Here is a 20,961-nt window from a genome sequence, read left to right as displayed (position 1 = left end):
TCTGACTCAAAACAGCACCCAATCCAGATTGACTCGCATCCGTATGGATCTTAAAGGTTAAATATCTCTAACAATGAAAACAGAAAAGAGACTTACTCACTGTTTATGCATTTCATCACTCTTCTATTTTGTATGTATGTTATGCATTTTCCTGTAGTTCAAAAGCTTATTTACATTGTTCAATATATTCTGCTATAAATACTGATTAAACCAACCATAAATTAAGGGCGCCTCGTATATACATTTATAGTTGCATCCATACATTACGGGATCTCTGTACTGTTTGAACATTTGGACCCTTTTGCATACTATTGGTCGCATACAGAGAATATATTTACCAAGCGTTCATTTCAAGCATTCATTTCTAGTTCAGTGCTGTCGTGGTTTGTTCACTATGGTGTTAACCTGGATTTATACTTCACTGCTGTGTAAGTTAAGCATTCCTTTGTTATCATTTACTTTCCCTAAACTGCGGTATATTTTACATGATTGGCAGCTACAATTAACATACAAACAACATTTTATGTATATGTGTTTTTTTAAAACAAGAATACACTTGTAACTGTTAAAGCATTATTCTTAAGACACCTTAGTAAACATTAGATGAATTGTAATAAGTACGTACTACCTGTGTTATTTAGTTCAAGGTTAAGCGAGATGTTGATGTGAACGGCTCACCTTAGCTTGTGTTTATATGTTGTCTCAAGAAGCTGCATGGAGTGATTCTGCAAATGTTTTGCCTCAGTCTCGTTGGTTTTCGAATGTAAAGGAGAGTATGCCATTTAATTCGAGATGCGAAGGTACTTTAATAGTGCTGGGGTTTATTTATTAACCGGGACGTTGCTTCCTTTTCATATATAATTCTAGCAGTCGCTGCCACAAGATAACACAGTAAATGAGTTTCTTCATTTTATCTTTTTAATACATATACACACGCAATATTCAAAATATTTAAACCTTTTTAGAATTGTTTATGTTACAGTGACCTAAGTCTTAAAGATGCTTAAGGAAAGAAAATGCTAAAATAAAACAAAAACCTATCTATTAGTTAACTTTAAAAGATCTTGAGTTAATTTGCCTGCTATGGTAGCATAACTGCCGTAAAATGACCTGATAACGTTCGCGAATGGTTTCGTGTTATTCACTTTATTTTCGCGATAATTTATGTAATCTTATCTAGTTAACCAGTCGTTATTTTCCTTTTTAGGTGGAATTACGGCAGTAATATGCCACCATAGCCTACCGTCCTTAGTATTTCACCAAGTGCATAACAGACCAAGTCAGCTGATGAAAATGTGGTTTCTCAACTGTTGTTATGTGGTAATTTACAAAATATTTTCGTTCTTTACACATTAATTTCGGTCATTAACATACTAGTTAAGGTCTTTAAAGTGTTAACTTCTTTCATAGTTTCGGTCTTTTGAGTATTTTTGGTCACTGAGTGCATTCATACTTTATCAATAGTAAACGTTCTATCTCTACAGACTTAAGGATAAGACTTGCAATAAATAAATGAAACTATAAAACTATTATACAAAGAAGCTTAAACTGAAAGTCCTACTAAGTTGACACCATCTGTGATTAATTCTCACAATTTAAATACATCTCAAGTTAAACAAAAATTTACTTTGTAGTAAATCACCATATTGCATAGGCTGCTCCTCTATCATCGCATGAACTTTACAAACTATAAAACATGAATAGAAGTACTAATTTAAAAAAAAACAAAACATATGTACATACACGCTTTGGAGATGCGAAACTTAAAGTTAAGATACAAAAACGGTACGGTATTGTTTACAGTAAAGGTTCAATGTTAAACATGAAATAATTTAGTTATTGCAAGCAAAGCTGCAATTCTTCAAATGAGCCATGTAAATTGTACACCTTTAACATAAGCTAGCACAAAATTGCACTTCACGGACTTTCGAGCTAATGGATTGAACGCATGGAAAGTTATTCTGATTGATTGCATATCAACTATGTGATGATCTTAGAGTTCGTTCATAATTGATGATTTCGTTATAAATATTTCCAGTATTTTTACAATTAATATGAATTAATTAGATATGAATGCTAAGTACTTCGCCAACAGCCTTATTTTGTTCTTCACAAACGGTTATTTGTCAACGTCAGGAAGAAAAGTGAAATGATCTCGAGCGTAGAAAAGTTTTACTTTGGATGGAGCCATTCTTTCCGCTGGAACAGTCATAACAAATTCATCCATCACTTCCGGTTTCACTTTAAATAGTTTCGAAAATCACCGGTTGACACAGAAATCGCTGTTTTATGGATTAAATTAAAGATGAAATATTGCAATTGAAACATACATTTTAAAGCGAGTATTCATATTTGGTACAATTATTAGTTATTGTAAGTATTCATTTTGATAAAATACTCATTGTAACGTTGTTGGTTAAGTAACAACTTGCTGGATTGGTTAGATTAATAAGATTTCCAAACATTGTTCAAAATTACAAAAAGTAGGTACTGATTGTACACGGTTACAAAAGAGCAACATCAAAAACTGCACAATGTGACACTTAAATAACGAACTTCAAAATAACGAATTATATATGAAGAACACTGACAGAAGGTCAGTAGTCTTAACAATTCGTATTGTTACAATTCTATACCTGCTAAGATTAATTGTTTTCATTGTAAATATAATTGACATAAATCATAGTATGCATGTGTTAATAGACTAACAACAGAGTAAACAAACACTACCGTTTATTTTAAGTGTCATAACTATCAATAAAAACGTTATATATTTTGCATTCTCGTGTTAAGATGAGGAAAACATTTTAAACTTACAATGAATTCAAAAGTGTTTAACGCTTGAAGTATTTAGCATCATCATTGAACTCTTGGATTTCAAGTGTAAAATAAAAGCAATCATAAGTGCGTATGTGCAAAGTGATGAGAGAAATGACTTGTTTCTTGAAATAAAACCATGGCTATTCAAAATACATTTGAAAACACCACTCACATCTGAGCAGGCAGAAAACGCCGCATAACTCATCGGGGAATTTCTCAGTTCGAGGTCAAGTAGTTCTCAAATCAATGAAGGATGTGTGCATGAATTATGGTTGATCTTGTTTGGAAGTGTTTACTAGGGCTTTATAAGTTGCTTTCAGTGATGAACTCTTATAGACAATGCATTTTTAAACGTTTTTGCACGAGGCGGTAACACAAGGCTGCTTTGTTACTGGTATTTGTTCAATTGCCCTAATAAGTGGCCATTAGGAATACCAGTCTCCGACAGCGTGTCTGGCGTGAGACCACAGTTATTTTTACTATATGTTTCATATAGACACTAACCTGGCTTTTGACTTTATACACACCCCAATTGAAAAACAAGGACATGGCATCTCTAGAACAATTCAAGACACAAAATATAATCACAAGAAAACACCATGTTGACCATTGACCCGACTGTCAAAATTGAGTTCAAATACATAACCCTTCCGCCAGGGAGTCAATCGGCTACAAACAACTAATTTTCAGACTTCCACAAGCTATGATTTTTCCAATATTTACATTGAAAACTATCAATTTCTGCAATAGAGTGTCAAATTCAGTCAAGTTCTCTGCAAAAAGAACATTTTTTGCTTCTTTTTCATTCAATTTTAATAAAATATTGATACTTGAACACAAGCACTCTTTGTTTCTGTATTCACATCCGGATCTTGGTCAACGGGGGGCAGATAACTGTGGTCTTGAGCCTATTTAAGCAACATTTTTTCACAAACAGACTTCAAAACTCCTATAGTTCAGCTTCAGGCTATATGCAACACATACTGAAAGTTTGGCAATGATATATCAAATACTAAATGAATGAGACAAGTATTAGCACCTGTGGTATTTTCATAAAAGGCAGAAAAAGCCATTTTCCTCAAATGTTAAGCCGCAAACCTTTGAAGAGCCATTATTTCCTTATGCATTGGAATAATTTGACCAAGTAAAGTTTTCCTTGTAGCTTTTAATGGTGTCTATAGAACAGCACCACAAAACTGGCCTGCCTACTCTTTTAAGATTTTTTTCTAAGCAAAATAAGGTTTTTCCACTTCATCGGCTTAGTGTTTTATATAAAAAATGACATAGAGCCCAACTGAAATGCCTCAACTTGTCAAAATTTTGCTTTTCTGGTCCACTTATATACAAAGGTAACAGAACTGTTCAGTTTAACACAAGAAATTTAGTGATAATGTGTTAATAGACAGTCTAAACAACACTATATGCCAAATTGTTGGCTTCCGGGACAAATGGCGCAACAAAGGAAATGGCAAAAAACACACCAAAACTTAAAGATTCATGACAACTGCTAGTGTTTTCATGTATGAGGTGGCTACATGATGTAGAAAATGCAGAGATAGCATTATTATGCCCATTTTTAAAAAAAAAATACTTTAAGAATCTGTTTTGAAGGCTAGATTTGGCATTAAATTCAGAGTACAGCACTTCACTATTGTCTATAAGATGCTTATTTACACCTGATTTGCTATAAATCTCACTCATTGGAATCATTTACACACAAACAAGCACTACTGAGTTGACTAACATCTTCATTCTTCTGAAATATTGGATTCAGAGCTGCATCTCCTGGATTCAGATTGCAGGACTACCGCCTGGGGAAAAGGCCGCAGCTAACTGGAGCTTATTGGCACATCATGATCTGCAAGCAAGACACAAAAGCAATGTTTTACACAAATAAAACTATCTGCCACTACTGTTAAAGTTTGAAAAAGGCCTGTAAACACTCATTTGAGGCATACACAACCTTTAATATAGTCATAAATGTGATAAATATGCAGAAAAGTTCATGAATTCAAAGATTTTCAGGACAAATTTAATAGAATATATAGTCTTTTGGACATTTTGCAATCAGTGTTTAACAACTCAAAGGTAAATCTCATCTTATTGAGTACCCAGATGCATTTTGCAAGCATTCAAACCAGACATGCTTAGAATTTCTTCTTACTTGGAGATGGTATTCCTTTCTTGAAAATCCTCGCCGAGAGCCGGTATGGAAAACCACACGAGACCACAGTTTTACCAGCACTGGTTCTTGTCCTTGAAAATTCCTCTGTGGCTACAGCAACCAGGCTGGCTATTAAAATAAGCAATAAATTAGGGTTTTTAAAACATTTATACTGTATTAAGGTTGTGTTTTTAATGCATTAAGGGAAAAGGCTCCATTCTTTATGAAAGCTGCTCACTTTTTATTTATTTTGCCTTGAGAAATGTCAAGTTTTTCAATGAATAAACTGAATAAATGAATGAATTAATGAATATATATGAATGATTGATAGAATGAATTAATGAAAGGTGGCATTATTTCTTTAAAATTGGGATCTCATTGTGTTGCTGTGATTGTTAAAGTATATGTTTTCTTGTCCATAAGCTGATAATCATATGCACACTAAATAAAACATCATTCTGCATCCTATGTGCAGTAAGTTTTGTTTAATTGCTTATAGAATTTGCAATTATTGTAATGTTTGCTTAAAAGAGCAAACAAAATGTGTGAATAGATGCACAATACAGACCAAAGACTGATACAAGTCAGCAGTTTCATTAGAAAATAATATTATTATCAAAGCCACATCAGAAATGATTGACAACATGAAAGAAATTCATTTAGGAATGGAACAAACAGTCTCAATGGGCTTTTATGACCAAACTGTCTCACTTTGTACTTCAGTTTGGATACCATTTTCTAATATATTATCTTGAAGTACTTACAAATTACAGGATGTTGGCAAACACCAAGTACAGCTTGGCCTCTGGTGGGCAGCTTGGTGGGGGGTGGGGGGGGTTCTTCAACAGACAGTTCCTCCTGGGTCTGCTTCCTATGTTAAAAAAATCCCTCCATTTATACTTTGGAATTGAAAGTGAGGCTTTCATTCATTAGTTACCATCATTTGGAACTATTTTCAAACGTTAAATTGAAAGTGAAAGTAGTTTTTTTTAAAAATGTCAAAAATATATAAGAAAATTATATATTATTAATTTATATTATGTAATATAAGATTTTCACATTTCATACTCAAACACCAATATTCTATGGCTAAGCACTGTCAACTGGCCAAATTTCAACCAGATAGCTGTATAAATTAAGAATTTATAACAATTTAAAATAGGCCACCCCTCCAAAAGCTTCCTCTATATCAGGCGTGAGACCACAGTTATTTTTACTATATGTTTCATATAGACACTAACCTGGCTTTTGACTTTATACACACCCCAATTGAAAAACAAGGACATGGCATCTCTAGAACAATTCAAGACACAAAATATAATCACAAGAAAACACCATGTTGACCATTGACCCGACTGTCAAAATTGAGTTCAAATACATAACCCTTCCGCCAGGGAGTCAATCGGCTACAAACAACTAATTTTCAGACTTCCACAAGCTATGATTTTTCCAATATTTACATTGAAAACTATCAATTTCTGCAATAGAGTGTCAAATTCAGTCAAGTTCTCTGCAAAAAGAACATTTTTTGCTTCTTTTTCATTCAATTTTAATAAAATATTGATACTTGAACACAAGCACTCTTTGTTTCTGTATTCACATCCGGATCTTGGTCAACGGGGGGCAGATAACTGTGGTCTTGAGCCGTCTCTAGTGTCAAGCCGCCGAGCCGATATAGCCAAAACGTCATTCTTTAAAACATGATTTACAGTATCCCGACTAGAGTGAATACATTTTAATAAGAATTGAAAAATCACTCTTCTGAACTGCACAAACTCGCCTATTTTGCTCAAGCTTGGTTTATCTCTAATTTATTATTAAATTATGGATCAAAAAGCGTAATCATAGGACTTATTGGGAGAACAACAACATTAGTAACAGTATGGTATAATACTATACATGCGTACAATGTATAACGCACACACCAATAGTTTGATTCGCTTAATGTCCCTTATATGCTTGTACTTCACAACTACAATGAGCCAACCTTCACGTCCGAAAGCTTGTCTTAAGTCGGTGAATATGACTAAAGCGAGAAAATTGATGCCAGTTTCGACTTTGTACATGCCCACGAACATCCTCAATACCTAAATCTGGTTTCCCTTTTTTAGGCGTTCTGACGGTTGACTGGTCACAGGCTGCATGTGACCAGAGCACGTTGACGAGTGAAGCGACGCAGAACTGTGTCATGGGTTTCACCACCTATATCAGCAAGGCAATGAGTTCCATGTCGGATCCCAGTCAGATGGCCACCGTGTTATGTTCGTAAGTGATTTGTTTGGATACAATGTGTTAAGTCCCTTTCTTGATGAAATACATTATGACAACGATGAGTCGAAGTGGCAAACTTTACAGCTTGGCCATAACTCGTTCAAAATAATCTAATACAATTACACATGTTGCCAAATCTGTATTTAACTTTCCTAACCGAATGTTACTGTAGATGGCATGCACCTATTTACCATCTTATTTGCTCCATATTAAAAGAAGAATCGTTCGGCGATTTTGTGGTTGTGTATGGTACAACTTAGCAAACTGTATGCAGTAAAACACGGAACTGTGTTTTCACCATTTTCTTGTTCTATTTTTAACCAGGGCGGAGGGACAAAGCGCCATTGCATGCATGTATCCCCTGATGGAGCAATGTCCGGAGCTCATGGCGAACATGGGAGCTGGAGAGATGGCGATGCTCTCTCAGGCGGATCTGAAGAGGGCCTGCACTCAGATTCCATCCGGTAGGTGTGTCTAGGATAAAGTGGGCACAGGGTTATAGCGGAATAATGTGATATGTGGTCTGTCAAGCTACTGTTTGTAATGCATGCGCACAGGTTGCAGTAAGTTTTTAACGTGTTTTAGTCGGGAATATTTCGTAGTTCTCGAACCCCTCCATTATTTCGTAGTTTTCATTTTCTGTCTTGAGTTCACGCCTATTGTCTGAGTATGTAAGAATTGCAGCAGGAACTATCATAAACGTTATTTTTGTAGCTTAGTCTACTACCTTTCTGACAGTGTGAATTGTATAAAATTGTGTCAATTGTTTTAGGAAATATTTACCGATATTTAGGGCAATGTAGTTTGCGGGAAGTCTGGACATGTTAACCTTATATTTGATAAATATTGATATAAGGGTCATATTTTAGTGTCCAAACTATGTAATAATCACAAGGAGCCAATTGTATATAACCGATTATCTTTATGGGTTGGTCAAAGTTTTCTTCCACCTCAGATAAGAAGATCCAAAATTTAACCATGCTAGAAATTCATATCTTGCCCACAGGCAAAGATTTTCATTGATGATGTCAAGGTTTTCATGTTTATACTCCAACCATAACAGGAACAGGAAATAAAAATGTACAAACAAAGACAAGTACGCATCTTTTCTAAGGTAGCAGACCACCAGTCGGATTATAAAGCGCCATAGGACAGGGCCGCTCGTTCAGGGCCGCTCGGCCGAATCTGGGTCATTTGCGGTAAAAAAATGGTCACCAGGTCAAATTTAAGGAAAAGCTTGTTAACACTCTAGAGGTCACATTGACTTATCTTCATGAAAGGTGGTCAGAATGTTTATATTAAGAATCTCTAAGTCTAGTTCGAATCTGGGTCAGTTGTTGTAAAAAACTAGGTCATTAGGTCAAATCATAGGAAAAACTTGTAAGTACTAAAGAGGTCACATTTATGACTGTATGTTCATGAAACTTAGTCAGAATATTTATATTGATTAGCTCTAGGCTAATCAGAATCTGGGCCATTTGCGGTAAAAAACTAGGTCACCAGGTCAAATTTTAGGAAAAGCTTGTTAACACTCTAGAGGTCAGATTTATATTTGTATCTTCATGAAAGTTATTCAGAATGTTTATATTTATAATCTCTAAGTCAAGATTGAATCCAGGTCATGTGCGGTCAATAACTTGGTCATTAGGTCAAATAATAGGAAAAACATGTTAACACTCTAGATGCCACATTTATGACCATATGTTCATGGAACTTGAAGATTTTCATGTTTATACTCCAACCATAACAAGAATAGAAAATAAAAATGTACAAACAAAGACAAGTACGCATCCTTTCTAAGGTAGCAGACCACCAGACTAACATTTCAAATTCTCTAAAACTATAATAGCCTCAACTATAACATTTAACATGTAGCATTGAAAACTAGTCCTTAATTTGTTTTAATTAAGTCCCTTCTCGTTGCACTTTCCATTGCCCTAAAAACACTTATTCCCCCCCCCCCCCCCTGTTATAATTGCCCTCGCACTGGAAACACTTATTTCACAATTGAATTGGATCAGGTGAGCGATACAGGGCCTTTAGGGCCCTCTTGTTTTATTGAAGAGATCTCTGCGAATATTGGTCTTTCTTTTGAACAGGCCTGTCAAATTTTACAGGAACTAATGGTGGGCATTTTTGGAAAATATTAAATACTGATAACAATAGCTATAAATGCAAACATTTGAAATTATTGGTGAGTATAAAAAGATTACTGTGATCCAGTATCGTCTCATAAGGTAGAAATACCCTTTTTTCTGCACCCCTTTTTCCGAATTAAACTCGGTATCATTCATAAGAACAATTTATTTCGACATTTGTTTATCCTTTTTGGTATATTAAAATATTTGTATTAATTGTGTTAAATCGGTTTTTGTAAGTAGGAGTGCATCTTTAATAAACCTCCATTTCCAGACAAGCATGTTTGCCTGACAGTAAATTAGTGAGTTTGGTAACATTGACATGGACACGTTATCTGTTTTCTATATGCTTTTATCTACTACAATTTAAGGCAATATTTGCAACCCGTCTGTGTATATTTTCAGGCCCTTGCATAAAAGCGATGACGTGCGTAGCCAGCACTTCTCAGGGGTCCAGCATGGGTATGGACGAAAACTTCATGGCCACAAACAAACTGACCTACCTCCTTCCGGTTATTGGAATGACCTGCGGGTACGAACATTATATATACTAAAAGTGGAAAGTTAGAAAACCTTTCAACATGGCCATTTGTTTAAAGTTGTTATCTGTCAGAGTATAGAGTGCAGGGCCACTGATTAAAATGTATTGTCTGTCAGATCATAGAGCGCCTAAGTACAGGGACTCTCATTCAGGGCCGCTCATTTAAAGGTATTGTCTGTAAGATCATTGAGCGCTATAGGACAGGGCCTCTCGTTCAGGGCCGCTCGATCGGTATAGTCAGTCGATTCATAGAGCGCCATAGGACAGGGCCTCTCGTTCAGGGCCGCTCGATCAGTATAGTCAGTCAGATCATATAGCGCCAAAGGAAAGGGCTTCTCGTTCAGGGAAGCTCGATATGTATCTGTCGGATTATAGGGCGCCATTGGACAGGGTCGCACGTTCAGGGCCGCTCGATCGGTATAGTCTGTCAGATCATATAGCGCCATAGGGCAGGGCCTCTCGTACAGAGAACCTCCATTGGTATAGTCTTTCGGATCAAAGAGCGCCATAGGGCAGGGCCGCTCGATTGGTATATTCTGTCGGATCAAAGAGCTCGATAGAACAAGGCCGCTCGTTCATGGCTGCTGTATCGGTATAGTACGTCAGATCATAGAGCGCCATAGGACAGGGCCTCTCGTTCAGGTCTACTCGATTGGTATAATCTGTCGGATCATAGAGCGCCATAGGACAGGGCCTCTCGTTCAGGGCTACTCGATTGTTATAGTCTGTCAGATGATAGAGTGTCATAGGACAGGCCCGCTCGATTAGTATAGTCTGTCGGATCATAGGGCGCCATAGGACAGGGCCGCTCGTCTAGGGCCGCTTGATCGGTATAGTCTGTCTAATCATAGAGCGCCATAGGACATTGCCTCTCTTGTTCAGGGCCGCTCAATTGGTATAGCCTGTCAGATAAGAGAGCACCATTGGAAAAGATCGCTCGATCGGTATAGTCTGTCGGATTATAAAGCGCCATAGGACAGGGCCGCTCGTTCAGGGCCGCTCGATCGGTATTGTGTGTCAAATCATAGGGCGCCATAGGATAGGGCCTGTCGTACCGGGCCGCTCGATCAGTATAGTCTGTCGGATCATAGAGCGCCCGAGTAAAGGGCCGCTCGTTTAAAGGTTTAGTATGTCTTCCACGTTAGCAGAGGATCGCTAGTTTATAGATTTATTCTGTCAGATAAACAACCATGTAATCAAAGTAACGCTAGTTTATAGATACATTCTATCAGATTAACACCTACCAAAGGACCGCTAGTTTATATATACATTCTGTCAGATTAACAGCCACCAAAGGACCGCTAGTTGTGAGAAATTTTAACATTATTATTAACAAACATGCTAGCTTTTAGATATATTCTGTTAAATTTGCAACCGCTTAAGTACAGGGCCGCTTATTTATAGCTTTAACAATTTAAATTGTAACTATATCGGGGTTTTATTTTTATTTGATGGTTAAATAATGCAAATAAACGCATTGCATCGTATTCAGCATTAGAAACGTATAAATATAGTGAAACGTAAGGTCGGATTCGACAGGATGCACCGTTGACATGATTAAAATATTGAGGATTCGGTTTTAGTCTAACACGGTTCTTTAAGTGTCGTCGGAAGAAGAACATGGCTCAACATTTCGGCCCAATATATGTTTGTGCCTGTATATTTTCGGACTTCGTTAATATATCCGTTTTCAGACTTTTAATTTGCGATATCATTATGCAACAGATTTATTCATTGATATATTTTTCCTCATTCAAATCAACAGTCCAATGAAGGAGCAGTTCGACTGTGTAACACCGGAAGTGGAGGAACAGTGTACAGAAATCACTGACCAGATCAAGAAAATTATCCCCTTGATGAACACTGGCATGCCGGATGGTATCGGCTTCCCCGAGTACGACATCCTCAAAACGTTTATCAGAACCGGATGCACGAACGTCCCAGAAGGTACGTTAATTATTACTTCACTCTGTATGCAGTATTTATATTCAAGTAATATTCGAAATGTATGCAATTACAATTACAGTGTCTACACGTACAGTGTGTATGACGTCATGTTGAATAATACCGTGTAAACAACAATTGGTATGCTGATAAATGGGATGATATCCGTTCTGAATGTTCATTCTAGGTTATTGAATGACATTACATGTATTGGTTGAAAACCAGGTGCAATTGCATTAGTTGGTCTAAGTTATGTACGATTTGCATTGAACAGTTGAAAAGGCAATGGTATAAAGGTCTTGTTGTTAATCTCTCGAATTGAAACATAATATGTATAATATAAAATAGTTTCTGGATTGATTTTTCTCCTCAAAACAGACATTGCTACCAACAAATGCGCACGAGACAGATTGGAGTCTGCGCCATTTAAGGAGTGTATGACGAAAGCGAATGCCGACTTCAAAACTCCAATGGAGATAAAGAGCTGCGGGTATGGTTTATATTGTGTATTACTTTTACCAAATTAATAAGTCATCTTGTTTACTAGAGCTATCCGTTTGCCTTCGTTATTCTATTCTTTTAGCTTAGTGTGAGCTTTTCACATCGTGACGGTGCAATTTGTCAACCTAAGGTCAATACTGTCGACCGAGGCGTCTTTTTTGAAGCTACAGCAGAAAAGACAATCAGGAATGTATACAAATTTGAAAACAAATATCACTGTTGCGCTTGGATGACCTTGACTGTGACCTTTTACATACTTTTGCTTTCTTTAAAGCAATACATATGATATGTTGATCATTATTTTTCAAAACTTTACACAAGGTCAAAATTACAGTGATGTAGCTTCCAAAATAAGAATTTTTTTTTTCAAAAGGCCACAGTTTAGCTCATCAAAGCAAGACATGAATTACTGTTTTCAAATTGTACACATGAATCGAATCTTTTTCCGAAAAGAAACCCTACATGGCCGAGGATATGAAACAACGAGTGTATACCCTAAATGGCCTAGCGTATGAACCAACGAGTGTATTTCCTACATGACCTAGCGTCTGAAACAACGAGTGTTTAGCCTACATGAACAAGCGTATGAAACAACGAATATATACCCTACATGGCCTAGCGTATGCAACAACGAGTATATACCCTACATGACCGAGCGAATGAATCAACGAGTATATACCCTACATGACCGAGCGAATGAATCAACGAGTATATACCCTACATGACCGAGCGTATGAAACAACGTGTGTATAACCTACATGACCGATCGTATGAAACAACGAGTGTATGAATCAACGAGTATATACACTACATGACCGAGCGTATGAAACAACGAGTGTATAACCTACATGACCGAACGTATGAAACAACGAGTATATACCCTACATGACCGAGCGTATGAACCAACGAGTGTATACCCTCATGGCCGAGCGTATGAAACAACGAGTGTATGAAACAACGAGTATATAACCTACAATACCGAGCGTATGAACCAACGAGTGTATACCCTACATGGCCGAGCGTATGAAACAACGAGTGTATGAAACAACGAGTGTATGAAACAACGAGTGTACACCCTACATGACCGAGCGTATGAACCAACGAGTGTATACCCTCATGGCCGAGCGTATGAAACAACGAGTGTATGAAACAACGAGTATATACCCTACATGACCGAGCGTATGAAACAACGAGTGTATACCCTACATGACCGAGCGTATGAACCAACGAGTATATACCCTACATGACCGAGCGTGTGAAACAACGAGTGTGTACCCTACAAGGCCGAGCGTATGCAACAACGAGTGTATAGCCTACATGTAACAGTGTGGTCTGAATACACCCAGCTGAATAAAGCTAAGTAAGGAATTTTGAAAGATTCGTTATTGCCGAGCGGTCTCTTCTACTATTCTCCTCTAATGTACCTAGTATAAAGTTTCTGAACAGTAGTTTGTTTTATAATCGGGATGTGTGTCCGTCTTTATATTGCTTCAGGGAATATTACATCGATAACAAACTATGATTCATCCGACAATTTTGCAGAGTATATGATTAACATGCCTATTGGGAAAACAGTTCAAGAGTTTTATACATTTTTATAATTAGTAAATGAATGATTGATGAAACCACGTCTATGCGTTACAGCTTTTAACTAATGTAGTAAACAAACGACAAATGTTGTAAGTGCAAAACAATAAACAAGTGAATTGCCACTGACAATAATCGGGCATATGTACGTTATTTAGGACAGCCATCTGGGCAATCAAATAGCAGTCTGGGAATCTGTATAAATGGCAAATAGTTTGCTGGAAACTGGCTGTCGCTTTACTGATTTCTTTTCACAACGCAACACAGCTTTTGACCTAAACTTGTTACGATATATATATGTATATGACACACACGCACACACACACCCTTCTTGCTATGCAGAGAATTTATTTAGTACAAGCTAATTGTACGATCAACATTTTGAAATGGGTAGATAAGCCTCATTTCCGACTCTTCGTAAATCTGAAGTGTTTTAGACTTAAGACTGTTGAAAAGCCTTGTATAGCATGGAAACCCAGTTGGCGTACAAATAACGTGTTTAACAACACCTTGTCTTTTGTTAAATCTGCACTCTCACGGATTAATTGTTATGACATTTTTTTTTTGTCTGTCTTAGAATCACTCATTTTTTGCGTCTACAAACGAGTGATATAAGACTGCTGTCTCTTGATTTTATTGTATTGATATATGCATGTTTATAGTTTTAAATGTGAGCATGTGTGCGTAACCATGTGAAGCTTTAAATTATAGTATGCAATATAGTTATATGTTGATGTTTTTCACGCTGTTTTTAGCTCACCTGCTCTCAATGTGAGCTATTGTGATCAGTCTATGTCCGGCGTCTGTCGTTCGTCGTCCGTCGTTCGGCGTCAACAATTGTTTATAATCATCTTCTTCTCCTAAACCGCTCGGCCAATTTTGATGAAGCTTCATAGGAATGATCCTTGGTTGGTGCTTTATCAAAATTGTTCAAAGAAATGAATTCCATGCAGAACTGTGGTTGCCATGGCAACCTAAAGGAAAATGTCAACAATTGGCTATAATCATCTCCTTCTCCTAAACCACTTGGGCAATTTTAATAAAACTTCATAGGAATGATCCTTGGTTGGTGCTTTTTCAAAATTGTTCAAAGAAATGAATTCCATGCAGAACTCTGGTTGCCATTGCAATCTAAAGGAAAAATTACAAAACTGTTTTTGGCAAATACTATGAAGCTTTGTGCTTAAATATTTGGTGTGTAACATTGTCGATTGGTTATCTACCATGTTTATTCAAATTATGCCCCTGGAGAAAAATTGGCCTCACCCCGTGGTTAACAAGTTCATTATAAATACATTTTGTTAAAATCTGATAGTTATGTTAAGTTTACTCTTGAAGCAAGGGCAGCAAGTCTTGCTATATGGTCTCCCTTTTGGTGGAGATTCCACTACTTTCTATTTTTAGTAACAATATTTTAATTTTTTTTAAGTCTTCAACATAGTCACTTCTGGGGTAATCATTGTTCTGTTTTTTAGGTTCATAGATTCAAATAATTATTACACATTTTATTCTTTAGAAGAAATTTCATTTTTACTTAATAATCAATTTAATTAACAGACTTTTCCATTGAACTTCATGTAGATTATTGTTCATGCAGATGCTACAATCTTATCTTCTGTGTGGATGGTGTTATTCACTTATTATTTATATAAAGAAAAAAACTATTTATAAGCATAAGAAGGAATGTGATATTGTCCAAGATGCGCCATTGTGATAATTTCATTTGAAGGTGTTGAATGTGATTTGCAGTTTGACTTTTAGAGATAATGGCAGTTTATTGATTTTATTGGATGGTGCACTGTTTGTTGTTTATGTATCTATACTAAAAGTTCTTTTAGCGTGCAAGCAATTTAACTTAGTGTTGTCAGTGTGCAGGCGATTGAACAAAGTCCTGTAACTGTGCAGGCAATTGAACAAAGTCCTGTCAGTGTGCAGGTAACTGAAAAAGGTCCTGTCAGTCTGCAGGTATTTGTACCAAGTGCTGTCAGTGTGCAGTCAATTATCAAGTCCTGTCAGTGTTGTGCGTAGGCAACTGAACAAAGTCCTGTCAGTGTGCAGGTGAGAATCAAATTCTGTCAGTGTGCAGTCAATCATAAAGTCCTGTCAGTGTGCAGGCAACTGAACAAAATCCTGTCAGTGTGCAGTCAATCACCAAATCAACAGTGTGCAGGCAACTGTGACAAGTCCTGTCAGTTATTATCCAGGCAACATATCAAGACGACGTGTCGAGTGCAAGACCTGTGTCCTTACCTCTAAGGTCAAGGTCACGCTTAGTGTTTATTCACAATGGAATGCTGCATATAAAAACATAGAGTATAGGTTGTCGTGTCCGGGCTGTAACTTTCTCTTGTATGGACATAATTTAAAATGACTTGTCACATTTGTTTAACATATCAAGGCGACATGTTGCGTGCAAGACCCGTGTCCCTACCTCTAAGGTCAAGGTCACACTAAGTGTTATTCACAATGGAATGCTGCATATATAGGGACATAGAGTATAGGTTGTCGTGTCCGGGCTATAACTTTCTCTTGTATGGACAGATTTTAAAATGACTTGCCACATGTGCTCAACATACCAAGACGACAGGTCACGTGCAAGACCCGTGTCCAAACCTCTAAGTTAAAGGTCACACTTAGTGTTTATTCACAATGGAATGCTGCATATAAGTACATGGAGTATAGGCTGTCGTGTCCGGGCTGTAACTTTCTCTTGTATGGACATATTTTAAAATGACTTGCCACATGTATTCGACATACCAAGACGACATGTCGTGGGCAAGACCCATGTCCGTACCTCTAAGGTGAAAGATACACTATGTATTTATCCACGATGGAATGCTGAATATGAGGACATAAGAGTGTAAGCTGTCAAGTATCGGTGGTAGTTTTTAATGTTCAGGGGCAATTTGAAATAACTTGCCATATGTATTAGACACGTAAAGGCAAGATCAACTTTTCATGTACTTGTTCATAGGTCAATGTCACATTCGGGGGCATTCGTCACATACTGTGAGAGCTCTTGTTCACAATTCTTTGAGAAACAAGCTATATTGATAGTAAAGGTAAACTCTTTTACTCAGGTGAGCGATTTAGGGCCATCATGGCCCTCTTGTTTCTTTTCTTATTTGTGACCATCTTCTGATGTCAATGTTGGCCATAAGTATGTATTTGCTGTTATTACACTGAAACTTTATCTATGGATCTCTTTTCTGTGTTGTAGAGCCACGGATGCCCGGCTAATGTGCCTCAAAGAATCCGTCGAGAAGCCATGTGGCAAGAACTATTACACCGTCCTGGCCACCAACGGAGACCACTTTCTCACGACGGACCTCTTCACGTGTGACCGTTCCAAGGGCGCCGCCCCGGTCATCCGTCTGTCCGCCGCTGCTTCGCTAGTAGCTTTAGCTGCTGTCCTTCTTTTGTAAACTTGATAGTACATTTTGATGCTTGAATACAAAACTGTAGCTGTACTCATACAGTTTTGCAATCTGGTTAAAGCACCATGACCAAGCCTGTATAGGATATATGAAGTTTTTATTTTAATCAGATTGTGGAGTTGTGCATTCAGGTCTTGAAATATATGCTCGTTTCGCCTAGTTGAAATTTAGGATATGACAATTTGTAACCGTTTATATACTCTTCATATACTTAATATCCCTTGTTCAGGATTCGACAATTATTTAAAAGTTACATTAATCTTTTATGTAGTCTGTAACACAATACTTATCTTTTTATATACATTGACGTGATTTCTACATGTATACCGAAAGTGGTGATTTGCATTACTTAATGTTCGGCAAACGTTTGCAGAATAAAAGCATAACAGATTGAAGTGCAGTTCCCACTAGGAATACAGAACATGTACAGGCGCTCACCAATCGTTTAGAAGAGCTAACATCACTGAGCGAACTTCCGTCACAGCTTCAAATTATTCTTTTTAGCAATATCTTCTTGACTTCAATTCGCATTAAGTGGTTATTTGTTTTCCGCGTTGACAAGAAAATGTAAGGATGTATCTTGTTGTTAAAGTTATGTCATTCACGTTTCTTGAAGTGTTTGTCAATATCTAGTATTATATTGAAGTACATGTACCTTGTTTTATATGCAACCTTAGAGAAGTAGATTGCTTAAGATATGAATATAGCGAAAATTTATGTTAGAAATACATGGAACAGAAAAAAATGTTTAGATTGGTTTTATGGAATACTTGAAAAATACGTCGAAGAGCAAAATCTTGAAATGTAAAGTCTCGTCTCAAGACAAAAATGTCTAGTATTCAGTTGGGCTTAGAAAGTTTTGTAGACTATTATTCACTGAAATGTCATATTGAGGAAATATGAACAGGGCAATATTTCAGATCAATGGTGAATTTGGGATGAGAGTCCCAGTGGGGACATTGATTGAGAGCGGGGAACAAGTGCTTGTATTTGTAAAGATGCCTGGAGAACTGTCGTCCAGACAAGCTGCAATCAATATCAGCTAATAGTTCTGCAAAATTTACTGATTAAACAGGGTTAAAGATCTAGGCTCGATATAGTATTGCAGCTTGACTCAATCTTATTATGGACGGGGGGCTAAATCAGGATTAACGTTTTTGGAAATATTGATATTGACTTATATTATGGACCTTTGTGTTTGCGTGATTAATTATTTTTGCTTGTAAAGCGTACGCTGTTTTTTAAACTTGTTTTGAGCCTTTAGATCCGTAAGCCTAGATATATTCAAGAAAGACGAAAAGGCAGAAAATCTAGGTGGCAAACAGTCCATACATACAAACTAAACGCACGTAACATTGTTATGTACGTTCTAGTCTAGTCAATAAATCAAGACACATCAACACTCTTGTTATCTCAGATCAATCTACAACAGCAAACTTTTGAGGTAAATAATAAAATCATGCAAAGTAGAAGCCTACATTAATAAGATATGTATACGAACGTGATATATTATCATTGTTACATTCACGTATATTGCTGCATTTTAGCTACAGTAGTTACTTATTACCTTCCAAGGTGTGAGCGTGTCGCATTTCATAACTGTTGCTTTAAGGACACTTTTACATATGTGTAGTTTATACATTGTATTTTTGAATGAGCGTATTTTAGATGAGATTAATTTTGTTTATGATCGTAGGCATTGGTTATAAGAATAGCTTTTTAGTATTAGTTTCGTATAATTGCATGACATATGCTTTTAATTAATATGTGGTGTATACGTGTTTACAACAATGAGCCTTGATTATAATAGTTCAATGGAAACAAAACCTACTTCGACATTCTAATATAATTTGTTTATTGCCTTTAGTGCAATTCGACGTGCATTTTATGTGTAATTTCGGATGATTCACATGTAGTTACTTAAAAGTTACCAGGTAGAATGTGCCTTCAACCATCCGTTGAATTTAGTTGTTTCAAAGTTTTCATGGTCAGGGTACTTTTTTAGATCCCTGTCGATGCAATGCTGTTTCTTTTTCACCGGTATTCCTTCCAATTGCCAGGCTACCTGTTTTAAGTGTTCATATATGTCACATACTTATTTTTGTTGTCGTAATAAATAATAAACCATATCGTTATAACTTTGTTTTGTATTTCAACTATAAGGACCAATGGGTATTACGTTTCTCTAAAATCTAGGATGATTTGGTATACTAGCACATACGCGGACATCACATTATATAAAGAACCATAAACTACGGGTTCTGTGTGTGTATATCACGTGATAAATTACGTCATAAATGCTACGTCATAATGCAATATATTGCTTCAAATGAAGACTTTATATTAAACTAAGATACCATTACTATTTATAAATTTATTCATCATATTAATGAAACATGGCGCAGTCTACGCCGCTTACATAGCACTGCCTTCGCTCTTTTACTAGAATTTGATCGAGAGTTTAGGTTTTTAAACAACTTAGTGACGTATTTTATTACGTGGTATACATACACTGTGGGTTGAAGTAAACACATATAAGCGGGACAAGAGTCCTTTGTTAAACATAATGCCCCCTTACCTAATGTGGTAAATTGAAATCATCTGTAAATGAGTTAAAAGAGAAATAATAATGGTTGAATACTGTTTTCAGAAAAGTGAAGACGAACATTTCAAACTTTGAAATACAGACAAAGTGTTCAAATTGATTGTTCACCATGACCTTTACCTACTAGCATAACTGCGTATGCTGTTCGAATTGCATTATAAGAAGACGTTAACATTAGCAAATAAACCAGATCAAATGCACATTTTATAAGGGAATCAATGGTTGAATAGGCAATTCATAGTTGTAAAGAGAGTCCTTACGGAAGTCACTTGGTTGCCAAGGATTAGTTGTTGCTAGTGTTGGCTTGACCCCAGCGTGACTTTAGTGCGATTTAAATTTTGCTTATATGCCGAAATGACATGAGATATAAAACGACTTCAACTCCTAGTCAGATACAAGAGATAAGGGTTTCGTAGCCTACCTCTTTGCTTATGCAGCCGGTGTTCGAACCCGCGACATTCCGTACGCTCTACCACTAAGCTATCTGGGCGGAGTGTGAATGTAAGTTATTTATACTCGCACTCACGTAAGGCCCACTCGGCGAGTGCTTCAATAAAAGTGTTAGTCATCTTAGTTTTTTAAAGCATAGTGCGCAGACAGAGTGTAATCCTGGTTAGAGTCACCCTGGTTCTTAAATTTGCACCAATGTATAACACTGTCACACGGGACCCCTATTTAAAGTCCCTTCAGGAAAACGATTGGTATTTTGTAATACGGCGGGAATAAGTGTACATACATTTAGTACAATTTAATATAATATATAATGACACATGGATGCATTTGGATGAGAGAAATACATGTACTTTAATTATGATATTATCGAGCGATCCCAGGATCCGTCACCACTAGTCGACGGATCTGCCACTCAGGGCAAAAAAACAACAAAAAACCTTAAAAACCTTATAAACGCCGCGGAGAAGCACACGAGCAAAGTGACTTAATTGGATGACCTA

At 36.7% G+C, this 20,961-nt stretch overlaps 1 protein-coding gene and 1 long non-coding RNA gene across 4 annotated transcripts; one reads left to right on the top strand and one right to left on the bottom strand.

Annotated features, from left to right (window-relative positions):
* Positions 1-271: 271 nt before the first annotated feature.
* Positions 272-19,532, top strand: LOC128220715 (uncharacterized). Of its 3 annotated transcripts, none has more exons than XM_052929211.1 (8): positions 272-428; positions 7,096-7,249; positions 7,580-7,719; positions 9,799-9,925; positions 11,700-11,881; positions 12,257-12,368; positions 17,187-17,387; positions 17,777-19,532. In XM_052929211.1, exons 1-8 carry the CDS (start codon positions 395-397, stop codon positions 17,787-17,789), a joined length of 963 nt encoding a protein of 320 aa, XP_052785171.1. In that variant the 5' UTR covers positions 272-394; the 3' UTR covers positions 17,790-19,532. The 3 variants fall into 3 exon arrangements, with proteins under 3 accessions (XP_052785171.1, XP_052785173.1, XP_052785172.1); XM_052929213.1 differs by lacking the exon at positions 272-428 and adding an exon at positions 1,221-1,320; XM_052929212.1 differs by lacking the exon at positions 272-428 and adding an exon at positions 2,265-2,373.
* Positions 3,976-5,811, bottom strand: LOC128220716 (uncharacterized). The gene is made up of 3 exons (XR_008258837.1): positions 5,749-5,811; positions 4,985-5,113; positions 3,976-4,678 (listed from the first exon to the last, which is right to left on the bottom strand). It is a non-coding gene; the product is annotated as an uncharacterized LOC128220716 (long non-coding RNA).
* Positions 19,533-20,961: the final 1,429 nt, after the last annotated feature.

This window comes from Mya arenaria, chromosome 15, assembly GCF_026914265.1.
Source record: "Mya arenaria isolate MELC-2E11 chromosome 15, ASM2691426v1".
Taxonomy (NCBI): domain Eukaryota; kingdom Metazoa; phylum Mollusca; class Bivalvia; order Myida; family Myidae; genus Mya; species Mya arenaria.
This window is presented reverse-complemented; position numbering and strand designations above follow the sequence as displayed.

Coding starts and splice junctions, on each gene's coding strand:
- LOC128220715 (XM_052929211.1), top strand. CDS start 395: ATGGTGTTAACCTGGATTTATACTTCACTGCTGT. Junction 7,250..7,579: donor ATGGCCACCGTGTTATGTTC/GTAAGTGATTTG, acceptor ATTTTTAACCAG/GGCGGAGGGACAAAGCGCCA. Junction 7,720..9,798: donor CTGCACTCAGATTCCATCCG/GTAGGTGTGTCT, acceptor GTATATTTTCAG/GCCCTTGCATAAAAGCGATG.